The sequence below is a fragment of the Halichoerus grypus genome, chromosome 15 (assembly GCF_964656455.1).
Source record: "Halichoerus grypus chromosome 15, mHalGry1.hap1.1, whole genome shotgun sequence".
NCBI lineage: Eukaryota > Metazoa > Chordata > Mammalia > Carnivora > Phocidae > Halichoerus > Halichoerus grypus.
The window spans coordinates 52,860,501-52,884,020 of record NC_135726.1 but is presented as its reverse complement, the minus strand read 5'-3'; the positions used below and the strand labels follow the sequence as shown (position 1 = coordinate 52,884,020).

At 48.7% G+C, this 23,520-nt stretch overlaps 1 protein-coding gene and 1 long non-coding RNA gene across 2 annotated transcripts in view; both read left to right on the top strand.

Annotated features, from left to right (window-relative positions):
* The window catches only part of LOC144380225 (uncharacterized), a 168,511-nt gene that overhangs the window by 53,726 nt on the left and 91,265 nt on the right, over positions 1–23,520 (top strand). The window lies entirely within an intron of this gene.
* Positions 3,073–23,520, top strand: part of ZNF541 (zinc finger protein 541) — a 32,869-nt gene continuing 12,421 nt past the window's right edge. Inside the window, exons 1-8 of the mRNA XM_036114082.2 lie at positions 3,073–3,401; positions 7,015–7,258; positions 8,870–10,709; positions 12,429–12,487; positions 12,774–12,933; positions 13,182–13,349; positions 14,266–14,590; positions 22,843–22,906. Coding sequence (XP_035969975.1) covers positions 3,095–3,401; positions 7,015–7,258; positions 8,870–10,709; positions 12,429–12,487; positions 12,774–12,933; positions 13,182–13,349; positions 14,266–14,590; positions 22,843–22,906 — 3,167 coding nt within the window. The 5' untranslated portion in view covers positions 3,073–3,094. The remainder of the gene's footprint in view (positions 3,402–7,014; positions 7,259–8,869; positions 10,710–12,428; positions 12,488–12,773; positions 12,934–13,181; positions 13,350–14,265; positions 14,591–22,842; positions 22,907–23,520) is intronic.

Sequence of the window (23,520 nt, the reverse complement as noted above, 5' to 3'; positions counted from 1 at the left end):
GGGGTAGATACCAAGGAGTGTGATGGCTGGATTGTATGGTGAGACCGTGTTTAGCTTTGTAAGAAACTGCCAGCATGGAAGCTTTTCAAAGCCCTTAGGCTTCAAGGTCTCTCACTGTTCACCTCTTCCTCCTGGCTTTCAGTGGCATATCTGCTGTTGGCCCTGCTTCATTGCTTTTATTTTTTAATTTTTGAGCGTTTTTAGTTGAAGTATAATTCATATACGCTTATATTAATTTTGGGTGTACAATATTGCCTTTAATGTTTTCAACAAGTGCCATCCCCGTGACTGTTCTCTGCTGAGAAAGTTCCAAGTTAGGCAAAATCAAGGCAAGACCTCCATGTTAGCCCCTCAGGAGCCTTCTGACAGGTCAGGACAGACAAGCTCAGCTGTGTGAGAACAAGATCGTCTCTGCTCCCTTCTGCACTAGGAGCCCACACCAGAACGTGGTTTCTGCCTTCAAAACCACTGCTGGGGGGGCGGGGGGGGATTGGGGGATGAGACAGGAGTAAGTTAAAATGCCACAGGACCATGTTTCATCCACCTTTGTCTTGCTAAGGGTCGTTTGTTTGAAGTAAACCTTTGGCTGTTTTCCAGAATTCCAATAAAGTTGATTTTTTCTTTGTTTCTGTGGTGGCATGGGTGGGAAGTTTTAAAGTGACTAACTCGGTCTTTTTCCTTCTCACAGGGCTATGCAGATAGTCTGTTTCCTCTTGAGTCAGTGTGGTAATTGGTCTCTTTTTACGAATTTGTCCATTTTTCTCAAAGTTAACCTAATTTGTTAGCATGCAGTTGTTCATAGTCATCTTTTATAATCCTTTCTGGTTTTGTTTCTGCTTTAATTTCTAATTTTAGTCATTTGAGTCTTTTTTCTCTTTTTGGGGGCGGGATAAATTCTACTAGTTCAGATGTTACATAGTTTATGCCTTTTCTTCCGGTAGTTACCCCCGGATTCTTTTAGCATAGGTAAAGTACAAAGTTAATCATTGTCTTTTCTTTTCCAAATGGTTCAAAACCTATATTAGCCTTTGAGCCAAGGTTTATGGGCAACCTCTTGTGCCTCGTCTGAAAAAGTCTTTGTTGCGCCCTCTTGATACCAGTTTCCCTGCACATTGAGTTCTGTGCCGGCTCTCGCCCTTCTGCTGGCGGTGTTATTCCTTGTCTCCTAGCCTCCGCTCTTCTGAGATGTTTGCCATCAAGCTAGTCCTCATCCCTTTGTAGACTGTTTGCCTCTTCTTTCTGGTCCTTTGTGGGGTTTTCTGTCTGTCTTTCATGGTCAGCAGTTCTACTATTGTGTGTTGAGGAATGAATTCATTTTTACTCATCCTGCTCTGCCTTGCAGTGCTTGGTCATTAACCATGTACCTTCAGGAATTATGAGCTTTAAGCCTGGTGTCCCTGCAATTCTGGAAATTCCTCCACCAATATCTCTTGAAGATGTTGTGTCTCCTGGAGCGCCTGGCTGGCTCAGTCAGTGGAGCCTGCAACTCTTGATCTTGGAGTCGTGAGTTCGAGCCCCACCCTGGGTGCAGAGATTACTTAAATATAAAATCTTAAAAAAAAAAAAAAAGATGTGTCTTCTGTATTCTCTCCTCTTTTAGGGGGAAACCCCTATTGGACGGTGTTAGTCTTTTGCATTTACTTCTCCATTTGTACTGTCTCAGCTTCATATTTTCCATTCCTTTCTCTCTCTCTGCTGAATTCTGGGGGGATTTCCTCAGATTGCTCTGCCAGTTCATTATTTCTCTCTTCAGCACTGTTTCTTCTGCTGCTTAGCCCTTCCAAGTGAGCTTTTAATTTAAATGTCTTCATGCAAGTTTCACTTGTTTGTTTGTTCTTGCCCTGAGCTGACTTACTCTTTTCTCATGCTAGGTTTTGTTGTCTCTCATTGCCCTGTTTTCTTCCTAACTCTTGGGGTACTTCTCTAGGCTTGTGTGCAGAGTTTTTCCTCTTTTCTTTTTTAAGATTTTATTTATTTGAGAGGGAGAAACAGACTCCACGCTGAGCAGAGTGCCTGATACAGAGCTCGATCCCAGGACCCTGGGATCATGACCTGAGCTGAAAGCAGACACTTAACCCGCTGAGCCACCCGGGCACCCCGTGTGCACAGTTTTTCTTTTTGATTGTTTAGTTTTCCCATGGATGGCCTGGCTCTTCCAAGGTCCCAGATCTCCACTTCCTGCAAGCTCAGGGCCCTGTTTCCTTTTCTCCCAGGTCTGTTATGACCTTGGGTCCCAGCCTCCGGGGTAATGCTCTTTAATAGGAATATAATATGAACCATATATATATAATTTAAAGGTTTTTAGGAGCCACCTTGAAAAACTAAAAAGAGGAAGATGAAATTCATTTTAATCACATATTTCACCCACTGTATCCAAAATATTATCATTTCAACATGTAATAATATAAAAACATACTAAAGTTACTTTTTTTTTTTTTTTTTGGTACTAAGTCTTCCAAAATCAGTGTGCAGGTTAGACTTATGGCATGTCTCAGTTTGGGCCAGTCATGTGTCAAGTGCTTCACAGCCCCGTATGGCTAGTTGCCGCCGTGTTGGACCACAGGCTCAGTATCTGAGTCTGACTTTCCCCTCTGGCCGACTTGAGCCAACGCCTCGGAGTTGCCTTTGCGTTTTCTCATTGTTGCTGGCACATGGGGTTTTGCCTGTCTCCTGAGCTCAGCTGTGTATTAAAAATTATCTTTTGTCGTATTTCTCTGTGTTTATAGCTGGAGAAAGAGGTCAGTTCTGTCCACCACGTTGCCGGAATTCCTTTCATTTATTCCTTACAACAACCTTATGATGGAGGTACTCTTATGCCCAGTTTACAGATGAGGAAACTGGGGCTCGTGGAGCTTAAGTGACTTGCCCAAGTTCACATGACTGTTAAGTGGCAGAGAACAGACCCAAACACAGGTCTGTTTGAATTCCAAGTCCACGCTCCATCCACCACGCTGTATTGCCATCTCATAATTTTGATTCCTCCTCATTCATTTTCAGGAATTAGACAGCACCAAGAGCTTTTCCTCCCTGACTCCTTACACGGCCTTGCTTGTCTGGAGAGTAGCTCTTGGCCAAGACCTGGCAGTGGAGAGCCATGGACCAGTACAGCCTCGGGGACGAGGGTGCCCTCCCTCCAGAGATGCATCTCCCTTCATTTTCCGAGAGCCAGGGACTCAATTGCAGCGACACCCTCAACCGGGATCTGGGTCCCAGCACACGAGACCTGCTCTACGCTGGCCTGAGTGGTTTGGACCTAGACCCCAGCCTCCCAACACCCAACATGGCCAGCGAGGCACTGGAGGACAACTTAGACACACTGTCCCTGTACTCAGGGAAGGACAGTGACTCCGTGAAGCTGCTGGAGGAGTATGCAGACCCGGAATCCCAGGCTTCCTTACAAGGTGAGGCTGTCCACCTGGGTCCGAGGGCCCAGAGGGCTGTGTGAAAGCTCCTGTGGCCGGCTCGGGGATTGGATAGGAAAATTTTTATCTTCCACAGGTGAATAGGGAACAGGGGACACTTTCTTTTTTAACTAGGGAATTGTTTCCAACTTCCTAGTCAAGGAAACAGAACACTGATCCTAAGGAATAATGTTGAGAAACTGGGCCATTTGTGGATGTCCTGATCTTGTGTGTGGTGTGGGCAGATCTTTGAGTTCACGGGAGATTTTCCTACTGATTACATCTCAGAGGACCTTTTCATGTTTGCAGAGTGACCTGGGATCCTGTCTGTCACTTGGTTGGCTAACCTTCCCCAGCCTCGCTGTCTTTATCCGTGAAGTGGGGGGATGAGAGTGCTCACTCTGCTTCCCCCCAGAGTAACAGCAGTAAGAAGCAAGAGAAGAGAGGAATGTAAAAGCATCGCATGGACTGCAGAGCACGGGACAGATAGTGCTTATTTCCATCAGAATCGGTGGGGTTCATCCCAAACCGTCCATCAATTCAGTTCTAAGTCTCTCTCTCCAACAGTGGAGGAGCAAAAGGAGGACTGATGGGATAGTTAAAGGCCTTGGTGCAATTTTCATTTGGTTTTTGGTTTGCTTTCAGGCTTCCCCTACAAGATAAATCCCGATTTTTAAATTGTTTAAAAGATTTATTTATTTATTTGAGGGGGGGAGGGGCAGAGGGAGAGGGAGAATCTCAAGCAGACTCCCCACTGGGGCACAGAGCCCAACTCAGGGCTCAGTTTCACAACCCCAAGATCATGACCCGAGTGCAAATCAAGAGTCGGACGCTCAACCGACTGAGCCACCCAGGTGCCCCAAATTCGATTTTTGCTAACTCTTTTCATGGATAAGTTGCTTAGTTGGGTTAACTGAGCTAGAGCTCTTTGATAGTTAGGTTCACACCACCTGCACAGAAGGCCACGCCCGCGATGGCTCTGCAGAGCAGGTGTTAATGTCAGTTGGGATAAGCAGCTCAGGAAATGTCCTGAAGACTTGCTACAATGAGAAACTCCTGAAGCCCCCTCTCCATACAAGATGCAGTAGACAAGGGCTCAGCCTTGTTACCGTGTTGGAACGATGGCTGATATGAAATCTTAGAATCGTGGGACATGTGCAGTGTTGTAGGCATGGGGCCAGGCCTGTGGGAGGTACAAGAATTAGGGTCCTCAACCCCGGCCACAGAAACCACCTGAAGAACGCTGGTAGTGTGAATATGTGCGCATTTTGCTGGGCGAAGAAACTGTAGCTTTTGCCAGGTTTTCATGGGGGTCTGTGTCCTTCCCTGCAAAATGTGTTACAGATCCTTAATCTAGTTCAGCTTTCCCTGGTGTGTTTTAAACTTGAATTCTTTTTTTACCTTATAAAGAGTCCACTGTACATTATCAAGTTCTAACTCCTTATACTTCTCCGACTTAAGTTCAGGCTGATATAAATGCATACACTTGTATTCATTTTCTTAATTAGGAAAGTAATACACGGTTATTAAAGAAAACTTAGCAAACAGAGAAAAGTCACATCAGGAAAACTCCCCAGCCTGGCTCCTGCACGTAGATTTTGGAAAACACGAGTTAAGGCACTCAGAAAAACAGGTGCATTAAGTGTGTGATGTGGTTTGAGGTTTTTCAAATGAGCATATTTGCTTTTTTATGTGAGGTATTCCCTTGTCATCATAAACTACTCCATCCTCCATCATGCTGTTTGACCATATTCCTGCTCGTTAGAGTGTTCGTGTTTCTGTGAACAACTTTTTACATGTCGAGCTTCCTTTCAGATGAGTTCTTTGAATGTATTCCTCCAAGTAGGTTTGCCTGGGGCACCTGGGTGGCTCAGTCGTTAAGCGTCTGCCTTCAGCTCAGGTCATGATCCCAGGGTTCTGGGATCGAGCCCCGCATCGGGCTCCCTGCTCCGCGGGAAGCCTGCTTCTCCCTCTCCCACTCCCCCTGCTTGTGTTCCCTCTCTCGCTGTGTCTCTCTCTGTCAAATAAATAAATAAAATCTTAAAAAAACAAAAAAAACCAAGTAGGTTTGCCTGTCAGAGAACGTACACCGTTTTATAACACTCTCCTAACTCTGCGTTCTGTGAAGATCCGGCAGCTTCCTTGGCCAGTGACCCTGCCTGATTTTCAGTGTCCTTGCCAATTTTTTGGAACAACGTTTTGTTTTCCGGTTTAATAGTTGCTTTAATGAGCATTTTTAAAGTAGCTTAGCAGGACTGAGGACTTCTCTGACGGGAGTCCTCTTATTCCGCATTTAAACTGTTGGGATCAGTCGACCACTTGCCACAGTAATTTCGTACACGAAGAGGAGAGCAGGCACATTGAGAGACAGACGGCCCACGGCCGGACAGAGTTGGGAGACTCCAGTCCAGGCTCCTTCCTGCGGTGTCTCTCACGCTGCACCTGCTGTGCTCACTCCTGCCTCCCCCCCCCCCGCCCCCCCGCAGCACCCAAGAGAAGTGGCAGTTTCTAAACTTGCCATCTCATGAGGTGGTCCCAACCATCTTGAAGACCAATCTAAAGAGCAGGAATATTTCCACAGTTGGTCTGTCCACCAGACGATTGTGGAGTGACCACGAGTGCCCGGAGGGAATTCCAGGCGCTGGGGACAGCAGGAGCCCACAGCGTCCTTGCATCCATGGGCCCTGTGTGTCCAGTGATTTGAAATCCGCTTCTCTTTAGTCGGATGAAACCAAACCTAATCTCTGTCCCTTGGAGCAAGACAGAAGCGGGCGGTATCCTCCCCACACACTGGCCCTTGAGATGCTTGACAACCCCGCTCCTCTCCCGCCTGAGCATTCCCTGTCCCTTCCCCGGGTCCCCAGGTGAATGGTTTGTAACATACCTTTTATCATTTTACCCCAAGGGATACAGAAAACACGGAAACACATTCAGATACACGAGAAGAGGAAAATAGAAGTGGCCCATAATCCTCCCAGTCTATGCCATTTTCTCAGCTTGTTTTCTATTCAAATTGTTTTGTCTTTTTCTGTTTTGTAACAGATTGTTGTTTTCTCACTGAGTAGCGTGGCGTGAATATCCGTTCATGTCGTCAGATATTTTCCCACGGTTTTATCTTAAATGCTGTGCCCTAAACCATTGAAAGCGTCCTGTGGTCCCTTGCGTGCCCTTTTGTCAGATGCTAGGTTGTTTCTAACAGGAAACGCAGTGCTACTGTTAACTGCTTTACCAGCTACCTCTTTGTACAAATCTATATTTATTCCTTTAACATCCCAGAAGTGGGGTTGGCTGCAAGGAAGGATTTGTACTTTGCTAAGGTCTTGGATTCTATTTTTCTGGCTTGGCCTTCTGAGAGCGCCATGGATGGTCTAGCCATAAAGCCTGGCCCACAGTGGTCACCTTGTCCCAGACCGTCCCTCCAAGGGCCATCCCACGGGGCTGGCCTGACTGGGGTCCCTTCTCCCCCTCCCCCTTTTCTCTGTACGCAAAGCCGCTGGAGTTGGAGGGCGTGGACCTGGCCCCTCTGCCCCAGCGGGCTGTAGCCCTGAGACCCGCTGAGTGCTTCGGCCGTGCCCTCTGATGTCCCCAACCTGTGCTCTCTCCCTCTGTTTAGACCTGGGGCTCGGCGCCCTCAAGGTACCTAAGGAGGCTGACGAAGGAGGCAGGGCCACCTGTGGGAGCGCCAGGAAAGGAAAGCGGCAGCATGCTTCCCCCCAGAACCCGCTTCTGGACTGCAGCCTCTGTGGGAAGGTGTTCAGCAGCGCCAGCTCCCTTAGCAAGCACTACCTGACACACAGCCAGGAGAGGAAGCACGTCTGCAAGATTTGCAGCAAGGCCTTCAAGCGCCAGGACCACCTGTATGTAGGAGTGTGGTTAGGGGGCTGGGGGGGAATGGGCGTGCTGCTCCTGGATCTCCCTCACACCCCCCGCCAGGCCACCCAGCTTGCCCTCGGCAGGGGTCCCCTCCTCCCCAGATGGCTGTGAGCTGTGCGCGGACGCCCACTCCGTTCTTCTCACACTGCCAGCCCTCTGAGCCGTGGGGCTCGCTCTGCTGGGGACAGGTCCCTCTGCCCGGCCCCCACGTTCACACCAGGGAGGAAACCGCCGCTTCGATTGCAGGCGGGACCCTTGAGGGTTTCAAGACACACAAGGGCTCACTCCCAAGGCAATTTTGTCATGCAGGGAATTGGGCTAACTTTATAGAGAAATGTTCGGAGTCCCCGGCAGGTGTCCGAGGAGGACGGATCTGCATCTCATGAGGAGTGTGTGTGGGAATAACTCAGGGGGCCTGAGAGATTCTGAAATGCCTGGCATTGGAGCATTAACGTATTTTTTAAACTCCTTTTATTTTTTTTTTTAAAAAAACAAAATTCTTGATTTAAAAAAATAAAGCCTATTGTAAGAGTTAGGAGCCAGAATTCCCTTTGTTCTCAGTATCTTGGAAATGATGAGCTTTTCTTGCTAGTGAGGCTGGAAAGGCAGACTTTTTTTCAAACCCAGACACTTGCCAGTGGGAGATGGCAAGACCTTGCATTTTTATGATGCTTCTAACTAGAAACTGGGTCTCCCGACTCCTCCTCTGCAGCTCCCCTCAGAAGGGCTTTGGGGGGAGGGCTGTATTATTTACTGGAGATAACCCCATGTGCCATGGGGATTAGACTGGCCAGGGTAGGACTGTTGGGAACCTTAGAGCGGGATTTACTCATTTGTTTATGCCTACGATATGTTAACATAGCTGGAAGTATGACGTAAACGTGGTACATATTCGTATTCGTTTATAATTGCAGAAATTACAGGAGGCACATTTGGCTGTTTGCTAGAAAGTTTTTACTGATGGGGCATCTGTAAATTTTTTTTCCCCAGGGGTAGGTTCCAGGTAGGTGTGTCCTTAGAGGAGTGGTATGGGAAGGCAAAGACTCTTTGGCTAAGGGAAGGGTCGTGCTCCATCCAGTAAGTATCTCGAGTGTATCCTGCAGAACATTGGTCCTCAGGGATGCTAAAAGGGGCTATTTGAATAGATGGTTCTGCGGGCAAGTAAGTTTGAGAGACATGGGAGGTGAGAGAGACGTCTGTGTACTGTGTGGCTCTTAAATTTGCTACTCTGAACCTCCAAGGAGCAAAGAGTGTTTTTTTCAAAACTTCCTTGCCAGCTGAGCCCATGTCCTCAGGGAGCAACTCTGGAGGACTGGTGTTCCTTGGGAACTCACTTTGGGGAACGCCAGTCTGCCTTTCTTTGATTTTTTTTTCCCCCTCCGATAAGGGGTTTGCTGAAAGGTTAGGGAGAGGAAAACCCTTTGTGTTGCCCTGGCCATCGGAGGGGCCACTTGGGTCTTTCCTCATGGGGGGGGGCGAGTGTAGCTTCTGACTGGTGACATGGATGCACCACTGCCCCTTGGGGACCCACTTGGGGTCCCGCGGCGAGCAGCGGCCCAGGTACCTGCTGACTTGCTCCTCCCGTGTGGCTCCAGGACTGGGCACATGCTCACCCACCAGAAGACCAAGCCGTTCGTGTGCATCGAACAGGGCTGCAGCAAGAGCTACTGTGACTACCGCTCCCTGCGCCGCCACTACGAGGTGCAGCACGGCCTGTGCATCCTGAAGGAGGCCCCCCCGGACGAGGAGGCCTGCGGGGACTCCCCTCACGCTCACGAGGCGGCCGGCCAGCCCACGCCCACTGGCCCGCGATCCCTGGTGCCCCCGGAAGCCAGGTCCCCCGGCTCCCTCTTGCCCAACCGAGACCTCCTGCGCTGCATCGTGAGCAGCATCGTCCACCAGAAGATTCCTTCCTCTGTCCCAGCAGCCGCAGGGCCCTCAGACGGCGGGGAGGGGAGGAACGCGGCCTGTCCCTGCGCACCCTCTTCCGGGCCCTCCTCCTGCACCCCAGCAGGCATCCCGGCAGCCCCCGGAAACCTGGGCACGGACGTTCCCGAGGAGCCTCGTCCCCCAAGGAAGGAGCCTGCCGCTGCCATGTTCACGGCCGTCCACTCGAGAGCTGTGGAGAACGGCGGCACCGACTCAGCCGAGTCCGAGCCCCCTGTGCTCCCGCTGCCGCCCACCCTGGAGGGCTGGCCCGAGGGTGGCCCCCTGCCTGCCTGCCTGCCTCTGTTCCGAGGCCAGACGGTCCCTGCCAGTTCCCAGCCAGCCAGCCACAACTTCCAGTGGCTCCAGAACCTGCCCAGCTGCCCCAAGAGCAAAGGGAACAACGTGTTCATGGTCCACAAGGCCCCGTCAGTGCCGTCCCAGGAGGGCTGCGAGTCAGGCCCGGGGCCCAGCAGCACGTCCCCCGCAGGAGAGCCCCCGCCCAGCTCGGGTACCACCAGTCTGGAGGACACGTTGCTCTTCCCTGCCACGCTCCTGAAGGCACCTGGGGAGGCCTCCGGTGACTCCCGATATGCCGGCAGGGAAGACGACTCCTGGGTTTCCAAGAAAAGCAAGTTTGACTGCGACTCTTTCTCATGGCAAAACCCTGGGGAGCCGGGCCTCCAGGATGCCCAAAAGCCGAGCGGGCTCCCGTCCGATGCCACGCCGCTCTTCCGGCAGCTCTTCCTGAAGTCCCAGGAGTCTCTGGTGAGCCACGAGCAGATGCAGGTGTTCCAGATGATCGCCAAGTCCCAGCGGATCTTCTCCCAGCTTCCCGGGCCTGAGGGCAAGCAGGCCGCCCTGAAGCCACTGCCGGGGCCCTGGCCACAGCAGCCCCCGCCGCCGGCACCCCCTGTTGACTCTCTCCATGCTGGCCCCAGAAACCCGGAGCCAGAGGGGTCCCCAGCCCGCAGGAGGAAAATCACGCCCACTTTCCCCCGGGAGGCCTCCCCAGCCAGCACCAGACGGGACTCGAAGGGAGGACCCAAAGTGGCCACCACTCCGCCGTCCCTCACGGCCTCATCCTTGGACCCTCCCGGCAATCCAGACATCTCTTCTCTGGCCAAGCAGCTGAGATCCACAAAAGGGACCTTGGACCTGGGTGACATCTTCTCCCCCAGGGGCCCACGGCAGACCCAGTTAGGTGGGGAGGAGCCCCTCGGAGCCCAGCTCCCAGGGAAGCAGGCCCAAGCAGAGAATGACACAGCACTGGGGGCCACAAAAGGTGAAAAGAGCCAGGCCTGCGCCAGGGGCGGAGGCTACAGGCTCTTCTCAGGCAACCTCAGGTCCCAGCGCTTCTCGGGCTTCCGGAAGGAGAAGGTGAAAATGGATATGTGCTGCACGGCCTCCCCGAGCCAGGTAGCCATGGCCTCCTTCTCGTCGGCCGGGCCTCCGGCAGAGCCTCCCCAGGACTCCAAGTCCAAGCTGACCATATTCAACAGAATCCAGGTACCTGGGCTCTCCCTCACGAGACCCGACACCTGCTGGTGCTCCGGGCCGGAGTCTCATTCGTGACTTGCTCCCACCTTTATTGGTTGGGCAGGCATTGTGTTTCATCTCAGGGGCTCCTCCGGGACAGGTTTAGATAGGCCGGAAGGAAGGTTCGTAGAGATTGTGGTTCCTCCTGTCACCCCCACCCCCTGAAAGAGCTGAGAATGAGGTCTTTAGAGTTGTCAGAGACGTTTTCTCCCCGAAGCTTTTCCAGCTTACTTGCTTTTTGCCTTTCACTTCCTTTTGGATTGGCCTCCTTAAATTCTTCAGAGGATATAAAGGTAGAGATCTCGCCTCGGAAATATTTCTGCGTGTGATGCCGTCTCTCACCTGGTGGGAGTCACGGTCCCGACGCCGGCCGGCATCTGCCGAATGGTAGTAGCTCAGTCCTTGTGGTTGGCACCGGGTCTGGGCGCGGAGAGGTGGGCCACTCTTCCTTACCACGGCCCGAGGTCCAGCACCCTTCCCCTCACCCCACAGCTGCCTCTTTTTTTTTTTTTAACAGCACATATCATTTAATTCACCATTTTAAAGTGTACCCTCCAGTGGCGTTCAGTATATTCACAAGGTTATGCATCTGTTACCACTCTTTGCCAGAACATTTTCATCACCCCAAAAAAGAAGTCCCACACCCTTAGTTGTCGGCCCCAATCTCTCCAGCCCTCCTGGCCCCCGGCAACCATGAATCTACCTTCTGTGTCGATGGATTTGCCCCTTCTGGACATTCCATATAATTGAAATCATACACCACATGGCGTTCCGTAGTCTGGCTTCTTACACTTAGTGTGGTGTTTTCAAGGTTCGTCCACATTGTGGCACCTGTCAGTGCTTTGCTCCTTTTTATGGCTGAGCAATGTTCCACTGTATGGTAGTGTCACATTTCGTTAGTCTGTTCATCAGTTGACGGGCATTTGAGTTGTTCTCATTTCTCAGCCAGTGTGAATAGTACTGCTGTGAACGTTCGTGTACAAGGTTCTGTGTGGACATAGGTTTCCATTTCTCTTGGGAAATACTGGAGTGGGGCATTCCTGGGTCATATGGCAACTCTATGTTTAACCATCTGAGGGACTGTGAGACTTTTCCAAAGCAGCCACACCATTTAACGTCCCCACCCACAATACAGGAGGGCTCCAGCCTCTCCAAATCCTCACCAACACTGCTTGCTCTCCAGGCTTGTTATCCCAGCCACCTTCGTGGGTGTGATGTGGTATCACATCGCCGTGCTTTGATTTGCATTGCCCTGGTGGCTGATGGTGCTGAGCATCTTTTCATGTGCTTAGTGGCCATTTGTAAATCCTCTTGGGTTAAGTGTCTTTCAGATCCTTTGCCCGTTTTTAAGTTGGCTGATTGGACTTTTTATTACTGAGCTGTATAGGAGTTCTTTATGTATTATGAATACAACTCCCTTGTCAGGTATGTGACTTGCAGTGATTTTCTCCCATTCCGGGGCTCATCTTCTCACTTTCTTGATGGTGTCCTTTAAAGCACAGCAGTTCTGAGTTTTAATGAAGTCAAATTTGTCAGTTCTGTCTTTTCGTTTCAGTGTCATCCAAGGCCCCAGTGCCTCCTCCAAGGTCACGAAGAATTACACCTATGCTTTCTTCTCAGAGTCTTACAGTTGTAGCTCTTGCATGCCTCCTTTCCAATATGTTGGCTCAGATGTATTTTCATCTTCAGGGTGGAAATATCTACCGGCTCCCCCATCCGCTGAAGGAGGAGAATGTGGCAGGTGGATGGTAAGTTCAGAAGCCATACCCTGCCCAGCCCGGGGGTGCTCAGCCCCTCTGATTCCTCTGGTGGCTTTCATGTGCTGGGCCTGGGTCACCGAGTTCTGGATGCTTCAGTCCTGAAGAGGTATGCACCCGGCCATGAAGAATTGGGGTATTCTCTCTCCACTTCTTAGGGTTCATCAAGAGTTGTCAGTGGATCAGACTTAAAAACAAACAAACAAAAACAGAGAAATTAGTGATGGGGACAAAGTTCCATTCTCCCGTTCTTCCCTCCTGCCATGTTTCCCCACAGTAACCAGCAAAATGGGGGCCCTGCAGACTGGGCAGAGCCAAGGAGCACTTATGTCTGCAAGAATTGCAGCCAGATGTTTTATACAGAGAAAGGGCTGAGCAGTCACATGTGTTTCCACAGTGACCAGTGGCCGTCACCTCGAGGGAAGCAGGAGCAGCAGGTGAAGGGGCGCGTGCAGTCGGCTCTGTGCTTGCAGGGTTTCTGGCAGGCTTTCAGGGATTAGGTGACGGGATGTCATTTATCTCAGGACGGAGATGTCCCGCTGGGGGAAGCGTGGGCAAGGGACCAGGAGTCAGGGCTGTGCTGCTCCCGGGGGTGGGGGCGGGGGGCCGGCACTGCAGGCTGGAGCAGCTCTTCCCCTCTTGCCCGCCCGTTAATCTTAAAAAGCCATCGATTCTCTGCATTTAGGTGTTTGGCACGGAGTTTTGCAAGCCATTAAGACAGGTGCTGAGGCCAGAGGGGGACGGGCAGAGTCCCCCAGGAGCTAAGAAGTCCTTGGACAACCCGGCTGCAGCCTCTTTGGGGATCCCTGTGCCTGTAGTTCCAGGGAACCGACCCGCTGGGAGCTCCGCCAAGGTGGGTGCGGGTCAGGCTGCTTCCTTCCTGCTGCTTCCCCCACCTGCTGGCGGAAGCTGCGGGGGGCGGGGGGAGCCCAGACCAAACGTCAGAAAAATAGCTGAGTCTCGGGGAGCGCGCTCATTCAGTCGTTAACACGCTCGGAGCGTCCTCGGCGCCTGTCTGTGGTGGCGGCGCTGCGGACCCTGGTGACCGTGCCCCCGCGCCTGCCGGTCCAGTGGTCAGTAGACCTGTCCCCAGACAGTGGTGCCCCAGTGTGCGCCGGGCTGTGAGGGGGAGCAGAGAGAGCTGAGGGCATCCTGAGGGGCACCAGGGATTCCGCCTGAGGAGGTCAGGGGCATCTTCCTGGAGGAGACGGTGTGGGAGCTGAGACCTGGAGGAGAGGAGGAGTGAGACTGGCAGAGAGGAGGGGCGATTGCATGGAGGTGAGAGAGTTGCAAGTTCAAGTGACCAGTCCCTTCAGGCCGTACCAGAGGATCTCGCCGGACAAGCCCGTGCTGGACTTGGGGACGAGGTGCACGGATGCCTTCGCTCGTCTCAGGACCTGTCGCTGGTTCTCCTTTGGTCGTGCTGTGGCGGTGTCTGGCCCCCACTCTCTTGGGACCAGGCAGTTTAACAGCTGAAACTGGCCTCACCTGTTCCCACCTTTCCCTGAGTCAAGGCCTCTCCTTGAGGGCACGGGTGCATGGGAGGGCTCCAGCGGCTTACTTAGGATCTGGGTCCGGCTCGGGCGCGGGGGCCCTGCTCGGCTCCCTCTTCTGAGGGCCCCAGGCATGGATGTGCCGGGTTGCAGTCGTGTGTCCCTCTGTCTCCGGAGTCCGTCCTCTTTTCCCACTCTCCTGCTGTCCTGAAGACTGAGCTGTGTGGCGGGTGGCCTCAGGTGATCCCCTGAGTCCTGAACTCTTTTCTTTCCCAGGGACAAGAGAAAGACGGGGAAGAGAGAGACAGCAAGGAGAGCAGCCAGCATAGGAAGCGGAAGAAGCGCCCCCAACCCAAGGCATTGCTCGCCCCTCCTCCACCCTCTTCATCTGGGGAGCCAGGCCTGGGAGGATGCCACCAGAGCTGTCTGCGGTCTCCAGTGTTCCTCGTGGACCGCCTCCTCAAGGGATTGTTCCAGTGCTCTCCTTATACGCCGCCCCCGATGCTCAGCCCCATCCGGGAGGGCTCGGGACTGTACTTCAACACGCTCTGTTCCACCTCTGCTCATGCTGGTCCCGACAAACTCATCAGCAACATGCTCGGTGAGTGACGCTGGGCATCATTATGGTCTCTGCTCCGCGTGTGGCGGGCCTGCCGGGGGCCAGATCCACTCTCTCCTGCCGCACGGGGGCCAGACATTCTCTCCGGCCCGTGGCTGTGCCTGGTGTGTGAGTCCCGCTGCTGTTCGGAGGTATCCCAGCAACCTCTGGGACCGGCAGCCTTCCAGGTGCTTGGAGTTTTACAGCCAGAAAGAAAATGCAGAGACTGTTCAGCCTGCCCACCCTTCTGCCTGCCCTTTGAGTAATTTTTAACAGTTTCGCCGGAATAGAATTCATAAACCATATGAATCACCCATTTAAAGTACACGGTATTTCTTTAGTATGTTCACAGGGTTGTGCGCCCATCACACCATCTAATTTTAGGCCATTTTTTTTTTTAAGATTTTATTGATTTATTTGACAGACAGAGACACAGCGAGAGAGGGAACACAAGCAGGAGGAGTAGGAGAGGGAGAAGCAGGCTTCCCGCGGAGCAGGGAGCCCGATGTGGACTCGATCCCAGGACCCTGGGATCATGACCCGAGCCGAAGGCAGACACTTAACGACTGAGCCACCCAGGCGCCCCTAATTTTAGGCCATTTTTGTCACCCCCGGAGGAAGCACCGTATCCATGCAGTTACGCACACCCCATTGCCCCCATCTCCCCAGCCCTGAGCAACCGCTAATCTGCTTTTTCTATGGATCTGCCCATTCTAGTCATTTTGTATAATTGGAATCCTACAGTGGGTGACGTTTTGTGTTTAGTTTATTCACTTAGCATCCATGTTCACCACGTGATAGTATATGCCACGGCTTCATGCCTCTTTATGGCCCAATAATATTTCATGGTCTGGACATAGCACATTTTATCTGTCCATGCATCAGTTGGTGAGCATTTGGGTCATTTCTGTCTTTTGGCTACTGTGAACAATGCTGCTCATGAACATCCGTGTACGGATTTTTGTTGGACATATATTTTCATTTCTCTCGTGTATATTCCCAGGAGGGCAATTGCTGGGTCATAGGGTAGCTCTATGTTTAACCACTTAAAGAGCTACCAGACCATTTCCAAAGTGATGGACCCATTTTAAATTCCCACCAGTGTCGTATGAAAGTTTCAGCTTCTCCACATCCCTGTCAACACTTGTGATCTTTCTTCTTACATAACCATCCTAGTATGTGTACAGTGGTTTCAATCTGCATTTCCCTGATGGCTGTTGAGACTGAGCATCTTTCCGTGTACTTACTGTCTATTTGTAATCTTTTCAGATCCTTCTCCCATTTTTTTAATTGAGTTGTTATCTTTTTATTACTCAGTTGTAAAAGTTTCTTATATATTCTGGAATTAAGCCCTTTATCAGATATACGGCTTGCAAATTCTCTCCCATTTTGGGCATGGTCTTTTCATTTTATTTGTGGTCTTGTTTACAGGACTAAAGTTTTTAATTTCGATGAAATCCAATTCATTTTTTGTCACTTGTGCTTTCGGTGTTGTATCTAAGGTTTTGCCTGAGCGGAAGTCATGAAGATGTATGTCTGTGTTTTCTTGTAAGAGTTGTATCATTTTAAGTCTTAAATTCATGTCTGATCCATTTTAACTTTTATATATTGTGTAGGGTGGGAGTCCAAATTCATTCTTTTGCATGTGGATATCCACTGTTCCCGCACCATTTATTGAAAATACTGTTCCTTTCCTTTTGAATTGGCCTGGCACCCGGTGGAAAGCCAATTGACCATAAATGATTTGAGATTTTTCTTCCTTTTTTTTTAAGATTTTATTTATTTGACAGAGACACAGCAAGAAAGGGAACACAAACAGGGGGAGAGGGAGAGGGAGAAGCAGGCTTCCCACTGAGCAGGGAGCCCGACGCGGGGCCCGATCCCAGGACCCTGGGATCATGACCTGAGCCGAAGGCAGACGCTCAACGACTGAGCCACCCAGGCGCCCTTTCTTCTTTTTTAATACAGACGTTTACAGCTATAGATTTCTCTCAGGGCACCCCTTTAGCTGCATTTTACAAGTTTCAATATGTTATATTCTTATTTTCATTTATCTCAGAGTATGTTCTGATTTCTTTGTTCTTTCTTTTTTTAAAGATTTTATTTATTTGAGAGAGAGTGAGCGAGCACGAGTGGGGGTGGGGAGGGGCAGAGGGAGAGGGAGAAGCAGTCTCACTGCTGAGCAGGGAGCCCGATTCGGGGTTCGATCCCACATCACTGAGATCATGACCTGAGCCGAAGGCAGACACTTAACTAACTGACCCCAGCTAGGTGCCCCTGATTTCTTTTTTGATACAGTGATTATTAAGGAGTGTGTCGTTTAATTTCCACCTTTGTGAATTTTCCAAATTGCCTTTTTTAAGTTGATTTTTAATTTAATTCTATTGTAGCCAGAGAACATACTTTGTATTAGTTCAGTGCTTTTACATTTTTTGAAGCATATTTATGGGCTAGAATATGTTCTGTCCTGGAGAATGTTCCATGTGTAATTGAGAAGAATGTATTCTCCTGATGGTGGATGGAATATACTGTAGATATCTGCTATGTGTAGTTAGTTCAAGTATTAGACTTCCTGTTGATCTTCTGCCTAGTTGTCCTATGCATTATTGAAAGTATTTAAATTTACAAGTATTTTTTTTTTAAAGATTTATTTATTTGAGAGAGAGAGTGCGCACATGCATGCATGGAGGGGGCAGAAGGAGAGGGAGAGAGAGTCCCAAGCACACTCCACATCGAGCATGGAGGCCAACTCAGGGCTCGACCCCACAGCCCCAAGATCACCACCTGAGCTGAAACCAAGAGTCATTTGCTCAACGGACTGTGCCACCCAAGCGCCCCTCCAACTATTTTTTTTTAATTGTTCATTTTATCCTTCTGTCATTTGTTGCTTTATGTATTTAGGGACTCCGTTTTAGGTGCATTATGTTTATATAATTGCCATATTTTCTTGATGGCTTGACCTTTTACCATTATGGTATGATATCATTTATCATTATTACAATAATTTTGTCATTTTCTTGCGTAATATTTTTTGTTTTAAAGCCTAATTTGCAGGGGCACCTGGGTGGCTCAGTCGGTTAAGCATCCAACTCTTGATTTCAGCTCAGGTCATGATCTCAGGGTCATGAGATCTCCCGGCGTTGGGCTCCACACTCAGATGTCTGCTGGAGATTCTCTCTCTCCCTCTCCCCCTCCTCCCACTCTCTTTCTCTCTCTCTCTCTCGAATAAATAAATCTTTAAAAAAAAATAGAGTCTAATTTGCCTGACATTAGTATAGCCATTTCATGTCTTTTATGGTTGTTGTTTGCTTGGTATGGTTTTTCCTGTTCTTTTACCTTCACCCTGTTTGTGTCTTTGAAAATAAAGCAGGTCTCCTACAGGCAGCATCAATTGGGTCATATTTTTTTATCCAGTCTGACAAACTGCCTTTTGATTGGTTTGTTTAAGCATTCTCTTTTAATGTTCCAGTGACAGAGTTGCATTTGTATCTGCCATTTTGCTTTTTATTTTCTATATGTCTCATGGCATTTTCTCCTTCTGTTCCTCCTTTTCTGCTTTCTTTTGTATGAAGTGAGTATTTTCTTGTACAACACATCCCTTCCTTTAATTTTTCACTTTCTCTTAGTCATTTCTTAGGAGTTGCTCTAGGACTTAAAACATAACATCTTAATTTATCAGAGTGTGCTCAGTTGTGTATTAACTTAATAAAATATAGGAACATTGCTATCTAATTCCATTTCTTCTAATCCTTTTGCTATTATTGTTACATATATGTATATAACAATGTTATATATGTATGTAGATAATAGAAACCCAGAAGTACACTGTCATAATTATTACTTTATGTAATTTTATGTTATATGAAAAAAGAGAATAAAGGAAAACAGGCATTATTTATAGAGTTTGTTGTATTACCCTTCTCATTAACCATTACTGATAACTTCATTTATTCCTGTGGATTCAAGTTACTGTCTGGGCTATTATTTCTTTACTCTAATGCAACCCCTTTGTGCTATTATTGCCACATATAGTGTATTTCTATATTTTATAGGCCCGCAATACATACTGTTTTATACAATTGTTTTTTAAGTCAATAAGAGAAGAAATATATGATTATAATTTTATAATTACCCATATAGTTACCTTTACCAGCACCCTTTGTTTTTTTGTTTTGATTCCCATTACTATCTCGTGTCATTTGCTTTCAGTCTAAAGAACTTTCTTAGTTGTCTGTTATCAGTATGGAGATATAATTTACATAAAACTTATCCCTTTAAAGCATGTAATACAGTGGGTTTTATTACATTCACAGAACTGGGCAACCATTGCTACCATCAAGTTTCAGACATTGTCATCACCCCCAAAAGAAGCCCCACCCTCATTTGCAGCCACTCCTGTCCCTGTCCCCCAACCCCAGCCATAGGTAACCTCTAGTTTACTCTCTGTCTCTATAGATTTGGCTAATCTGGACATTCCATATACATGTATTCCTGCAATATGTGGTCTTTTGTGACTGTCTCCTAGCATGATGTTTTTAGGTTTCACCTATGTTGCAGTATGTGTCCGTATTCCATTCCTTTTTATGACTGACTGATATTCCACCTTTACTTTTTCTTTTTTTTAAAGATTTATTTATTTTAGAGAGGGGGGAGGGGCAAAGGGAGAGGGAGAGAGAATCTCAAGCAGACTCCCCACTGAATATGGAGCCCGATGCGGGGCTCGATCCCACGACCCTGAGATCATGACCTGAGCTGAAACCAAGAATCAGACACTCAACTGACTGAGCCACCTGGGTGCCCTTCCACCTTTACTATTTCTTATAAGACAGATCTAATAGCAAGAAATCTCAATTTTTATTTATCTGAGAATGACTTTATTTCACAGTTATTTTTGAAAAGTAATTTGCTGGATATGATTCCTGGTTGACAGTTTTTTACTTTCAACAACTTGAATATGTTATCCTTCTGCTTTGTGACCTCCATTGTTTCTGACAAGAAGTCGGCTGTTAATCTTACTGGGGCACTCTTGCATGAAACAAGTTGTTTTTCTCTTTTTACTTTCAAGATCTTCATCTTTGCTTTTCAACATTTCGCCTATGATGGATGTGTCTAGATGTAGAGCTCTTTGTGTTTGTTCTATTTGGAGTTTATAGAGTTTCCTGGATTATATCTTGTTTGTTTGTTTTACCAAATTTGGGAGGATTTCAGCTGTTGTATCAATGCCATGATACTTTACATGTTTTTTCGTCCCTTTCTTCTCTCTTTCTGGTACTCTCATTACAAGTATTTTGCTGCACTTAATGATGTCTCGCATTTCTCTGAGGCTCACTCCGTTTTTCTCTGTTCTTTTTTCTCTTCTTTAGATTACATAATCTCCATTGATCTATCTTCAGATTTGCTGATCATTTCTCCTGCCAACTGAAATCTGCTGTTGAGCCTCATCTTGGTTATTGTGATATTTTTTTTTTTATTTGACAGAGAGAGACACAGCGAGAAAGGGAACACAAGGAGGGGGAGTGGGAGAGGGAGAAGCAGGCTTCCCGCTGAGCAGGGAGCCCGATGCGGGGCTCGATCCCAGGACCCTGGGATCATGACCTGAGCCGAAGGCAGACGCTTAACGACTTAGCCACCCAGGGGCCCCTATTGTGATTTTTTTTGAAGATTTATTTCTTTTGTGGGGGGGAGGGTCAGAGGGAGAGAGACAATCTCAAGCAGACTCCCCACTGAGCACAGAGCCCCATGCAGGGCCCAATCTCATGACCTTGAGATCATGACCTGAGCCGAAATCAAGAGTCGGACTCTTAACTGACTGAGCCACCCAGGCGCCCTGGTTATTGTACTTTCTTTTAACCCCAGAATTTCCATTTGGTTCTTTTTAAAAATCTTCTGTCTCTTAATGGTATTCTGTCTTTGATGAGAAATCATCATACCTCCCTTTAATTCTTTAAGCATGGATACTGCAGGGAGAGGGGGTCCATCTTCTTGGATGCACCTGCCTAGAGTAGGGCACTCCAGGTAGAGCTTCTGTTACATGGAGCTGGGGGTTGGGTGGCAGACAGATGCCACAGACTCTCACTGTTGTTACCAATATTTGGTCATTTTCTTAACTGATTATTTTTTTTTTAAGATTTTTTATTTATTTATTTGACAGAGATACAGCAAGAGAAGAACACAAGCTGGGGGAGTGGGAGAGGGAGAAGCAGGCTTCCCGTGGAGCAGGAGTCCGATGCGGGGCTCAATCTCAGGACCGTGGAATCATGACCCGAGCCGAAGGCAGACGCTTAACAACTGAGCCACCCAGGCATCCCTTAAATAGTATTTTCTAAAATGCTGTTTGCCTTTAGGACAACTTCCAGAGACTTTAACTTACTGTTTTTAGAAATAATACTTATCAGTTAATTTGTTGCCTTGCTGAGTTCCTTATTCTGCTTTTTAGAAGTTCAATCCCTCCATGAAATCTTTTTTTTTTTTAATTGTGTGTTATCAGGGCACCTGGGTGGTACAGTCAGTTGAGTGACCACCTCTTGGTTTCAGCTCAGGTCACGATTTCAGGGTTGTGAGATCAGGCCCCACATCAGGCTCCGTGCTCAGCACCAAGTCTGCTTAGGTTACTCTTTCTCCATCTCCCTCTGCCCCTCTCCCCTGCCTCTCTCTCTCAAATAAATAAATCTTTTTTAATAAAATTGTGTTTTATCATGATAAGTTAACATGAGTCCCCCTTAAATGAGTAAGTATGCAGTACATCATTGTTGATTACAGGTACCACGTTGTACAGTGGAGCTCTAGAGCTTATTCATCTGGCTTAACTGACACTTTGTGCTCATTAATTAGTAAATACACAGGGCGCCTGGGTGGCTCAGATGGTTAAGCGTCTGCCTTCGGCTCAGGTCATGATCCCAGGGTCCTGGGATCGAGCCCCACGTCGGGCTCCTGGCTCAGCAGGGAGCCTGCTTCTCCCTCTCCCTCTGTCTCCCCCCTTGCTCATGCTCTCTCTCTGTATCTCTGTGTCTCAAATGAATAAATAAAATCTTTAAAAAAAAAAAGAAAAAAAATTAGTAAATACGCACGTCCCACTACCCCAGCCCTTAGCAACCACCATTCCACTTTTGATTATGTGAATTGGACTATTTTCTTAAGATTTTTATTTATTTTGGGGCGCCTGGGTGGCTCAGTCGTTAAGCATCTGCCTTCGGCTCAGGTCATGATCCCAGGGTCCTGGGATCGAGCCCCGCATCGGGCTCCCTGCTCTGCGGGAAGCCTGCTTCTCCCTCTCCCATTCCCCCTGCTTGTGTTCCCTCTCTCGCTGTTTCTCTCTCTGTCAAATAAATAAATAAAATCTTTAAAAGAAAAAAAAAGATTTTTATTTATTTTGAGAGCGAGAGAATGAGCATGCATGCACGTGGGGGGAAGGGGCAGAGAGAGAAGGAGAGGGAGAGAATCTCCAGCAGGCCCCGTGCCAAGTGCAGAACCTGATGTGGGGCTTGATCCCAGGACCCCAAGATCATGACCCAAGCCAAAACCAAGAGTCGGACACAAGCAACTGAGCCACACACGCGCCCCTGGAGTGGACTATTCTAGATACTTACATAAGTGAAGTCACGTAGTATTTCCTTCTCTGTGACTTGCTTGTTCCACTTGGCATGATGTTCTCAAGGTTTATTCATGTTGTTGCATATTGAAGGTTCCTTTAAAAAAAAAAAAAGGTTAACTAGTATTCCATTGTATGTAAATACCACATTTTCCTTACCCACTCCTCTGTTGATGGACATTAGGTTGTTTCCACTTGGCTGTTGTGAGTAATGCTGAGTAAATATGGAAGTGTAGATATCCCTGAGAGATTGATTTCAGTTCTTTTGGATAAATACCCAGAAGTGGGGGGGCACCTGGGTGGCTCAGTTGGTTAAGCGTCTGCCTTTGACTCAGGTCATGACCCCAGGGTCCTGGGATCGAGCCCCACTTGGGGCTCCCTGCTCAGCGGGGAACCTGCTTCTCCCTCTCCCTCTGCTATTCCCCCTGCTTTTGCTCTCTGGCTCTATCTCTCTGTCAAAAAAAATAAGTAAAATCTTAAAAAAAAAATACCCAGAAGTGGGATTGCTGGATCTTATGGTAGTTCTACTTCTAATTTTTTGAGTAATCTCCCTACGGTTTTAAAGAGCCTGCTTTTAGCTACTCTGCAAAGGCAGGCAGAAGGGGCCCCCCGGATCACTTACGGTCAGTCTTCTTGAGACTTTTTGTTGTTGTTGTATGTTTTCTAGATCAAGTGGATAGCTCTTTTGGCATTTGCATGGTAAAGGATGACACCAAGATCAGCATTGAACCGTGAGTTGGAACAGACTTAGCACCTGAGGGTGGGTCCTTCCAAAGTGGGGGTGCTTTTACCCTCCCTGCGGGCCAGTGTCCGTTTTTCCCAGGGGCTCCTTCATCATAGGGGCTCTGGTCTAGCTACGGAGCCTCCCTAAGAGAGAAGTGGTGCACTTCTATGTGTGTATGTGGGAAGCTCCCTCAGTATTCTTTCTGTCCAGAGATACCATAGCTGGGGCCAGGGGGACAGAATGCCCAGGACCCTGGGGTCCTAGGTAGAATTGGTGGTGGTACCACCATATGAGACTTTCGAGTGTCCGTGGAATGTGGCTAGATCGGTATGGCCGTGGGTGTAGAAGCCTGCCGGCTGTAAGCGTATACCTCCCCTGCCCTAGACCCAAAGCGACTCCTGAGGCCAGAGGTATGGCAATAAGGAAAATCAGAGGAAGGAAGGAAGTCCCCCCTTGAGAGGTTTCTGGAATGCCTACACATATCTCTCAGGGATGATGGACGCTGAACACGTCTGGCAGATGGCAGAGGGTTTGCACTGGGCAGGGCTGCAGCCGGAGAGCAGGGCACACCGCCCGTCTCTGTTCCATTTCCCGTCTTGGTCACATGTGTATGTCTCGCGC